Raw genomic sequence first — 10,335 nt, 5'->3', positions numbered from 1 at the left:
ATACAGAGAAAAACTGACAATAAGAAACAAGTTACTATAAAAAATGTGCCCCTCTGAGTGTGTCATTTCCTTTGGATTGAAAGTTTTCCCCATTTTCTATTTTGAGAGGTAAAATATTTGTCTGACTTGCTTCAAAGCATGTACTAGTTTCTTCTGTCAAGTGTAGGAACACATTCCATATTTAATTGAATTATTGGATTTGTTTGGAGTTTCAAAGGAGTTTCAAAAAATGAGCAAAAGCTCATTAAAGGAATAGGGGCAAGTCCTTGAACTCTGCCTTCGACAGAATGTATTTTAGGTAGTGCAAGGAAGCAACCTATAGTATGGAAACACATCCCCAGCTATTAAAGACTGCTGGAGAACTCAGAAGCACCCCTTGTGTAATAGCCTTTCGTGCTGTGTTTTCATTAAGTCTGGGCAGCTCAATAAAGAAGCTGCAGCATGATTTATTTTAATCAGTTATTACAGAGAAGTCATAAAAAACCCCATCTTGGCAAAATCTTGCTTACATATTCTTTGCATTCCAAATCCACAAAATGGTTAGATACAATCTCATTTTATTACCACCAAAACAAACCTCCTTTACTAGATTTCTTTAATTTTGTTTTAAATAATGTTTTCATACCTCTTCTGTCTATACTGGCTTCTCAGTTCAGTCTCTTCTGTGTCATCCCATACAGATTAGTAAGAACATTTAGGAGACTATGAACTAGAGATGGAGAAGGGAAAATGATTTGGCCATTTTGTCATCTAAAGACAACATTCAGAAACACTTGCACTTGTCATTCTTTCAGTTCAGATCTGCAACAGTCTGGATTTTGACATATGTATTGTACATATGCTGAAAGGTTTACCAACTTTGTGGCCTGTTTGTTTCATTTGACAGTTCTTGTTGTTGAGTTCTAGTGTGTGTGTGCAGGCACACATACAATCCTCTTTTTAACTAAATCCTGTGCTTTAAGAGTACCACCATGGGGCTATGGAATGATTTAGAGAGGGGCACAGGGACAAAGAAATGTGCTCAGCTCTGTTCCTGTAATGTACAGTCTCTAGGCATGGTGATAAAACAAATGCCTATCAAATTCCATAGGACAAATGTTTTCATCTACAGCAACTTCTGCTTCACAACCAATGTGGCATTAACTATACCTGTTCTTATCACTGACCAAGAACAAACAAAATGAAGATTTGTCTTCAGCTCTTTCACTTATTTTTATTTGTGGATTTTTGAAGGGGAGGGAGGGAAACATACAAAAAAAAACTAAGGAAAAAAGAGAAGATAACATCAGTTGCTCTAACTGGTCAATTGTTAAACAACTGTCCAATAAAACCTCTTTTGGATGGGGCAAAAAGCAATGATCTAAGACTGCTGTGTCATGGTATTGACTGGAAAAAAACACAAGCAGTCTTCAGTTCTTGAGAGAAGTTCTAGTTTTCAGAGCACATGCTGCTCTGCTTTGGGTGCACAGAGCAGTGAGCATAATAGCATCACAACACCGAGGGTCCCATCTCCCCTGGCTCTTGGTTTTATCTGAGATACAGAAGAGTGTTAGAGAGGAGAAAGCTGCACACAGCAGAATCACTGACAGGAGAGCAGTACATTGACACCAAAAAGCTCATTATCTGTGGCCTTTACACCTTGATTTAAGCCATCCTTACTATACCCCTTAAGAGTGACCCAAGTAACCATCACTGTATGCCCTGTATGAAGCTTGACTGAGCTGTGAGATGAACAGAAGCTACCTTCTGACTATAGGAGGATAAACATTTGTGTCTAGAGGCAATGAAACATTGTTCATTGTTGTTTTTTTTTAATTGTTAGGAGATAGAAAATTGCAGCTTAAGAGTAGAGGAAGAGGACCAGTGATGTGCTCTGCTCAAAAAGTAAACTGTGGAGAGTGGTGGAGGAGAATATTACTGAATGATGCTGGAAAGCTCAGGGAAGAAGTAGAACAGTTCTTATTCAAGAGGTTGCAAAAGAATCCAGAGGTGGAGTATTGTGCTGGAGTGTGCAGTCAGAAGCTTCCACCTTCCTGTAAAAGTGCTCCTTCCTCTGAGCAAAGTTCCCTAGCTCTTCCCTAATCAGTGGCACTGGATATTGGTACTTCCTATCTTGGCAGGCACTAACAAACATCACAGGTTAGATTAAAAGCAGTTGGGAAAGAAAATCAGTATTCCACAGCTTTTCTATACTGTAAAGCCTTGAAGGCCTTTAAACGATAATCTTAATCCCACAGTATATTCTCTACACATCTTTTGGGCATAGGATGTTGAACTGCATGGACTTTGCAGAGTCATACCCAATCCTATTCAATCCTATCTCACTTAAATAGTGGGTGATTTTGCCATACCTCTTCCATAGCAGCACTGTGCTAGGTATTCTGTCCAGAATGCTGAACTGCAAAGGGTTGGTGCTTCTGTGGCTACCAGAAACAGTCTAGTACAGATTGGGATACACTGTCCTTAAGTGGAAATAGGAGTGTGGGTGGGGATGGTTACTGTAAAATAAAAAGGGACTAAACAGCTCCTTTCTGAACCTTCAGTTCATCTCTTTATTTTAGAATGCAAGGATTAAGACCTTTTCCTGGAGCCTAGCATACTTAATTTTGAATATTAATCCCTTACTATTAGGAGCATTAGACTTCTTCAGGGATTTACCTAAGGGCAGTTGAAGTACAGGGGATGATTTTAAGAGCAAGACTTTAACAGTATTTGATATTCCAAGGAGAGGATGATAAGGACTGTAGACTGCAAAGCAGCACTGGTTTTATTCACCTCCATACGCACACCTGTAGTAAAACTGCATGTGACTCTAAATTTAAAGTTAAACACTTAAAGCAGGAATATTTTTCCTATTCCAGATGCATGTGAAGTCTTGCTGGCTTTGCTTAATGCTTGTTAGCACAGACTCAAGCCCATTTGCAGATGGGCACATAGACTTCCAACTTCACTTACTGGGAGCTTCTGCACAGGATTGTATCATACTCAACCAGGGCTCTACTCCACCTCCTCAGGACGCTCTGTATTTCTCAGATTGTACATTGAGCTCTTGAGCTCCCCCCCAATAATTGGAAATAGTGTACAAGTTAGAAAGGTGGAGTGGGATACTGACTGCAGCGACAGTGAAGCTGTCTGAATAAAACCAAAATTTGTGTGGACTCTGTCATCTTGTTTGAATGAATTTGTGGAACCAAGGTATCACTGGTTAAAACTCAGCATTTCAAAATCAAACCTCAGCAGCTCTCAGCATGAAAATCACCAGTCAAAACCCTCACTATCAGTGTTTCATCTCTTTATTGATGGAACTTTAGTATTCTGACTCATAGGTGTATAGTATTAAGAAACATAGGAGCTGTGTACAGACAATGAAAAGCAACTTTCCTTCCCACAGACCTCTGAACCTCTGATATGTCCCTTATCACCATAATTCATACCGCTGTCATCTCTGTCAGGGGTTCCTGTAATGAATTCTAGGCTAAACACATTTTTAGAAAACACATGGAAATAACTGCATTTCCACTTGTATCTTGAGATACAGCCTCTATGCCATCATCTACATAGGGGGGGGAGGGAGGAAAATGTGCTTTGAATAATATACTAAAAGGAGCAGGTTCAAAGAACTAGTAGTCCCCCACTTTTCCTGTATAGCTCCTGCTAGCTTCTACACTTTGACACTAGAGTGAATCCACAAATGCCTGTAACATTCAAGATCTTTCCACGTAATTGCTGATAGGTGAAACACACAGCATTCACTGTGCATTGAGTCTGTACATTCTACACCAACATCAACAATTACCAGTAATCCATTATCAGAATTCTTATGCAAATTGGGTTTTTATACCATTTAAACCAGGTGAGCAACACAGCAGAGCCATGACGCCAGTCCTGACAATCCTGTCTAGGAAGTCACTTCCAGCATCAGACAAGAGGCAGAGCATGAAAAGATAAATTATTCAGCAATGAATCCTACACACTTATAATGCACAAGTTGTAATGAACCTCAGTTACTCTTGTAATTTGGTGAAGTTGTTTACCTAATATGGTAGCTACACCATATGGTACACTACTGAGAGCATCAGAACAAGGATATGACAAGTTCTAGGGTTTTATTTCCAGTTTAATATGCAACTGTAAACTACACCCAAACTGTCCTAGAATGCAAACAGTAGAAAGATACAGGCTGCCCTGCCTCTGCATAGTGGCTACTGCTACCACTTGATAATTTCATCTCTCATGTGGCCTGCTTCCTCCAACCCTCCTGAGGCACCATGGCCCAGCAATGGGCTGTGCTCCGAGTTAAACACTCTGAACAACAAACTTGCAGCCACTCTGCACCTTCAGGCTGTTTTAGCTCATGTCTAGCTTTCTGCCCTTAATAAATCACATAAGCAGCTGATGTAGAGTAACTCTTCCACTGTTTAGGGAATGTGACCAGACTTCTATTCTGGATAGATCTTTGGTATGTTGCTTATAGAATTTCACTATAGCTAAAACTAGCAGCTCCACTGTGGCAGCAAATTGGTTGGGACTACAGTGCTTGAAGCAGCATTCCTGCCTTCTAAGACACAGGTGACAGGACCTATGGTGTCTCTAAAACTGCAGCTACTTTGTAGCATTGTAATTTTAAAAAAATGATTAAATGGAAGTTAAAAGTAATTTGTTTTACTCCACTTGAGTTTCAAGCGATGACTGAGAAATGCTGTAGAGTACAAAATACGGGAGAAAAAAAGATTAACATAAAACTTCTCAGAAGACTGAGGTACCCCTTCTAGTGATGCCACCTGGTGAAGTGATCCAAGCCTTAGAAGAGCTCAGCATTATAATTTTTATTCAGCAGCTCAAGTCTACCGCAGGTGAAAGATGTGAGAATCAAAGAACAGTAACATCCATTTACCACAGACTGAATTTCTAAGAGCTTTAATTTAAAGACATTTACTCACCCTATTGTTTGAGGCCTGTATTTTAAAAACATACATCTGCCAGTTTTTCTGTTTCACCTGCAAGCTTTTGGTGAACAACTTACCCTTTTTGACACACTCAACTATCTGGGACAGGACAAGGTGTGGGGCAGTACTTCAGCACCGTTCCCACTGCTCATGGGGCCAACTAGCAAGCAGAGCAATTTAATTCATCTTACAGTACTACAAGTTAGGTGATCACCTCAAATACGTAATGCAGGAAGCGTTGACACCCATGTTTGGGCAACTCTTAAGTACAGAATACTTTGTCTCTGACCTATTTAAAGCAATCCCTCTCACAGGTAACTCATAGCTCTTATGCTTCAGTCTCCACCTTCGGAGCCCTCAGTCATGGCCAGTCCTCTGACCATCATCAGCCAGGACATTAGCAGGTGCTGAGTTGATGCCACTGCAACACAGCTCCAGCCTTTAATTCCACCCATTCCCTATACGTAAGAGCAAAGCTTATTTTATAATACTGAAATAAGAGGTGCTATTTTAAGCTTCATGCCCCTTTAAAGCTTACCACATGCTAAGATTTATCTTTCTAATTGTTCCATTAGTTCAGTTTTCGGGAGAAACAGTGCCTAGCAAAAGAGAGCATTTATTAAAAGGCAGGTTGTATTTTTACTTTAACTATATTTACTTCCTTTATGATGGTTGCACAATAAGGTCAAAGTGCAGCTCCCTACAGTAAGGCCAGCACTGAGCAAGACGTGTCCACCTGCAGCCAGCGCCCGGCTGAACACGGCCGCACCCCTCTTGTCGCGGCTGAGGCTCCGGGCCCAAACCCGGCGCGGTGGGGATGCGGGGGCAGCCCTGGAGCCGGCGCAGAGTGCACCCCGCCTCGGTGCCGTTCTGCAGCAGCACGGCTCTCCCCCCCAAGGGTTAAGCGGCAGCGGGGGTGTAACGCACGCTGACACACAGGCGGGGATCGTCCCCGGCGCGGCAGGGCCCCCGCCTTGCTGTGCCGGGCTCGGAGCTGCGAGTGGACCGTTTAAAATTGTCGTCTCCCTCTCTTTTCTCCCCTCCCCTCTCCTCTTCCTCTTTCCCTTCCTAGTGCTGAAACCGCAGCCGCCCGCTCTTCTCGGGGCTCCCCTCGGCCTCCCCGCGGCCCGTCGTGCTGAGTCAGGCTGCTCAGGCCGCTGAGGGAAGCCTGCGGCGACCGCGCCTGACACAGGACGGGCGGCTCCCGCCTCCGCGGCCCGGTCGGCGGGGCTACATGGAGGGGCTGCAGCCCTCGCGGCGGGCGCGCTCCGGGGCAGCCTGCCTCTGTCAGCGGCTGAGCGAGGCGCAGCGGCCGGCGCGCTCCTCCTCGCCCCGCTGCCCCCGCCCGAGGCTGGGCGTGGGGCCCGGCTACCCTCCGCCTCCTCCCCCCCTCTCAGCCGGTGGATCAGTTACACGCAGCTGGCACAGGTGTGGGGCGCCCTTCAGACTCGCGCCGGCGGGGGAGACCCGGACGCAGGGAGCAGCAGGGAAACATGCAGCCATTTTGGGCCGAGGCAGACAAAGAAAAGCGGCCGCCCCCGCGGCTCCGCCGGCCGCTCCCTCGGCCTCGCCCGCTCCCACAGCCGCGGCCCGCCAACCCTGCGCCGCCCGCTCCTCTTCTCGCCCACCCCCGGCCGCCTCGCCACGCAGCCGCCCAACCGTTGCCACCCGACTCCTTAACTAAGAGTTCGCAGCCATTTGCCCTGCCTTTTATAGGCGGCCGGCGGCCAATCAGCGGCGGGCGGAATCCCTCTCCGGCCGGTGATGTGAGGCTGGGCGCTTGCGCCTGCGCAGTCTGGGGGAGCCGAGTGTGTGTGTGGGGTGGGGGGAGGGAGGGAGGAGTGAAAGGGGAGGGGGGGGAGGAGGGAGCAGCTCACAGGAACCCTCCAAAAAAAAGATGGCGGCGGGCTCGGATCTGCTGGATGAGGTTTTCCTGAACACGGAGGTGGATGAGAAGGTGGTGAGCGACCTGGTGGGCTCCCTGGAGTCCCAGCTGGCGGCCTCCGGCCACCACCACCAGCACCACAAGGCGCAGGAGCCCCTGAGGGCCGCTGGGGGGCTGCTGGGGAACCATGTTGTGAGCAGCAGCAGTAGCAGCAGCAGCCCTAGCCCTAGCCCTGGAGGAGTAGTAGTAGGAGGCAATGCTAATGCCCAAACAGAGAGCAGCAGCAGCAGCAAGATGGGACTGAGTGCCCCAGAGATCACAAAAGCAGGTAACATGGGCAGGGGTGGGGGGCTCTGAGGGGAGAGGGGCCCTCCCCTCCCCCCACTCCCCAGCTCCGGCTGCCTCCTTCCCTCACTGCTTTCCCCCCTTTCCCCTCTCTCCTCGTTCTGGCAGGAGCGGGAGTGCAAAGGGTGGTATCGATCATATGGGGGAGAGCCTCCCCTCATCATGCCCCCTCGGTGTGTATCCGCGCCTCTGCTCCCTCCCCTTTATTTTCCCTCCTCGCTTCTGCTTACTAGAGGGTGTTTTATCATGTGTGTGGGCAGCCTCCCCGCTAAACAAGCCGGCAGTGCCCGTCCGTGACTCTGCCGGTCCCCTCTTCTTTTCCTGCCCTTGTTGCCGGAGTGTAAGGGGGCTCTCTTAATCCCGGGGGCTGAGGGAGGCAGAGCCCACCCCCTTGGTAATGGCTGTGCCTCCCATGCCGTCTATGACGGCTCCCCTTCCCTTCCCAGGGACGGAGGTTATGGGGGGGATTCCCTCTTAATAATGCCGCCTTAGCTGTCTGTGTAAATGCTCCTTCCCCTCCCCCTTCTCTGTTGCCGAAGTGCAAGGGGGTGTTATTAATCATGACACCTATTTCCTGTAGAGGAGGAAGCGAGGGGGGATTTCACGGGGAGGAAGTCCCTCAAAATGCTTCCCCCCCATATCTGCCTGCCTGGATATTCCTCCCCCACCCCTTCCCTTGTTCCAGGGGCTTGGAGGGGGGCATTCAACACCTCCCGTTCCTCCTCTGCCCTCAAGGGGGTGTTGTCACAACACCAGGTCCCAGGAAGGGGGAGAATTCAGGCCACAACACCCCACCTCGTACAGTGTCTTCTCCCACCCACCCATCGCCCCGTTACCAACCTGGGAATATGCCCTGTCTTCGTGTTGTGAAGGCTGCAGGGGGATAGTGTGAAGCCTGAGATTAAGGGCTCACTACATGAGAATGGAGGAAAGCTGTTTTTCAGGGGAATTTAAAAAAAAAAAAAAAGTCTCCCCAGAATCTCTCTGCAATTCCTCCCCTCCCCCCCACCTTTCTTTTTTTGCTTTCTTTCTTGTTGCTGAAGTGTAAGAAGATGTTACAGACCTTCCATTATGATTAATGAAGCTCTTCCAGGAGAATCTCCTTAACCCTTATAAGATGCATCTCAATATCTGTCTGTCACTATTCTTTTCCCATTTCTGTCTCCTTAGGACCAAGACCTGGACTGTATGTGATTGTACTTGTGATAACACCAGGCCTCATCAAGGGCCATGAAGATTATTCAGGACAAGAAGCTACATCATCTTGTCCCTTCTCAAAACCAGCTTTGCTTGCTTATTTATTTATTTATTTTCCACTATCTCTGGCTGTGGGAACTTCTGGTCCAGAAGAATAAATTCTGTAATAAAGGGGAGAGGTCTTCTGGTTAACCTACTCCAGGCCTTCTTATCTTGCCAGGCCAACGTTTTTCTTTCCTTTCACATTTTCGTGTTTTGCTGTTGTTGAGCCTGCTGATCTAACTGACTTACTCTGTAGGAGATGAAAGAATCGGAGGGTAACATGTGCTGGACACAGTGTATATGTCTTATTAATGTGTCTTCCATTGCCATTTTTCCCTCCTTGCAGTTGCAGTCCTGTTGCTAAATGTTATGTCAGGCTCTAGAATGGGGAAGAGGTCTAAGATGATCTTCCTTCTCCCTTCCCTTGCTTCATATCAATTCTGTTTTCCCTGTTCTGTCTTATGTAGTGTTGAAAGCAGGGGTGTTACAATTAATATTGAGTCTGCCAGTCTTTGAGGGGACATTGGAGGCTTCAAGATAATGTCTTCAAAGCCATCTTCAATTCATACTCTGTCCCATTTTCTTGGCTCCAGGCAGGCAGCCTGGGAGATAGAGAAGATGAGGGAGAACATTTTGTCTTCACTAGACTACTCTTTCTGCTCATTCTCTCTGTTTAACCTTGTTGTTGTTTTGCAGGGGCAGGAGGAGTGCAAGGGGGTGTTATTAATCATAACACCAGGTCCCAGACATCCGCTCTGGATGGAGCCACCACAACGAGCACCAGCACCACCACTGCAGCAGCAGGAGGTTCTGAAGTCACTGCTGCTCCAGGGACCCTCAGTCAGGGCAAATCGGTGGTTATCAGCACCATGGCAACTGCGTTGTCCACCAGGAATGGCAAGATTGGGACCACAACAGTGCAAACTTTGAATGGGAGTAATGTGGTGATGAACTCTCACCATACAGGAAGTGCTGCTTTCTCTGGGACTCCTGTGACTGCTAACCCTGCTTCTGCACCTGCTGTGGCCCCTCTCGTTAACAATGGACCTGGATCTGTGGGGAAAGGAAGTACTGTTAATGCTGTTTTGCCATCAGCTTCCAACACTGTCATCCAGACTTCTTTCCTTAATACTGCTGTGTCCTCTGCATCTTCCTCTTCACCCACAGTTATCTCCTCGCAGCCACCACCAAGCATTGGAACTGGGGCTCCTACGGTAACGCTTGTGAGGCCACCAATTCACACAGCAGGACCCACAGTAGCTGCAGCTGGTGCAGCCACTCAAAATGGGAGCAATACTGTGATAAATTCAACCATCAGTGTGGGGAGTTTTCCTGCTGTTGCTACAGCCACTGTGGGATCTGGAGTTTCCCTCCAGACATCACTTGTGAACAGCCAGTCTGGCTCCACTGTGCCAGCAGCTCCCACTGCACAGGTCATCAAATCTGAGTCTCCTAAAACTATAGTCCAGGCAGTATCCCAGCAGCAGACGCTGGCTACTGGTGGCCAGCCCAGTACTACAGGGGGTAATATGATTATTGGGCAAACTATGCAAGCTGGGCTCTCTAATGTTGCTCCCAATCCTGGTGGGATACCTCCTGCAGCTCCGGGCACCCCTACAGGAATGGCTAAAGGCACTGCCAATACAGTGGCACAAACTCTGCCACGGACTCCAACAGCAACTACAAGTGGAATCAGAGCAACTTTGACTCCTACAGTTTTAGCACCTCGTTTGCCTCAGCCACCTCAGAACCCAACTAACATTCAGAATTTTCAGTTACCACCAGGTAAGAGGATTGAGGGGCGTTACTTTGGAAGTGTGTTCCTTGCAGGGAAGAAAGGATCCATGTATGCTTTCTTGCTGTTTAATGGTGAATTGTGGAAAAGACCTCGGATTTAACAATGAGAATAGTCTGGTTTTG

General features: G+C 47.6%; 1 protein-coding gene across 1 annotated transcript in view; it reads left to right on the top strand.

The window, feature by feature from the left end:
- The first annotated feature begins 6,828 nt into the window (after window positions 1-6,828).
- Window positions 6,829-10,335, top strand: part of TAF4 (TATA-box binding protein associated factor 4) — a 39,005-nt gene continuing 35,498 nt past the window's right edge. The window contains exons 1-2 of the mRNA XM_009909967.2: window positions 6,829-7,159; window positions 9,112-10,200. Of these exons, the coding sequence (XP_009908269.2) occupies window positions 6,844-7,159; window positions 9,112-10,200 (1,405 nt within the window). The 5' untranslated portion in view covers window positions 6,829-6,843. The remainder of the gene's footprint in view (window positions 7,160-9,111; window positions 10,201-10,335) is intronic.

The sequence above is a fragment of the Dryobates pubescens genome, chromosome 26 (genome assembly GCF_014839835.1).
Source record: "Dryobates pubescens isolate bDryPub1 chromosome 26, bDryPub1.pri, whole genome shotgun sequence".
NCBI lineage: Eukaryota > Metazoa > Chordata > Aves > Piciformes > Picidae > Dryobates > Dryobates pubescens.
This window is presented reverse-complemented; position numbering and strand designations above follow the sequence as displayed.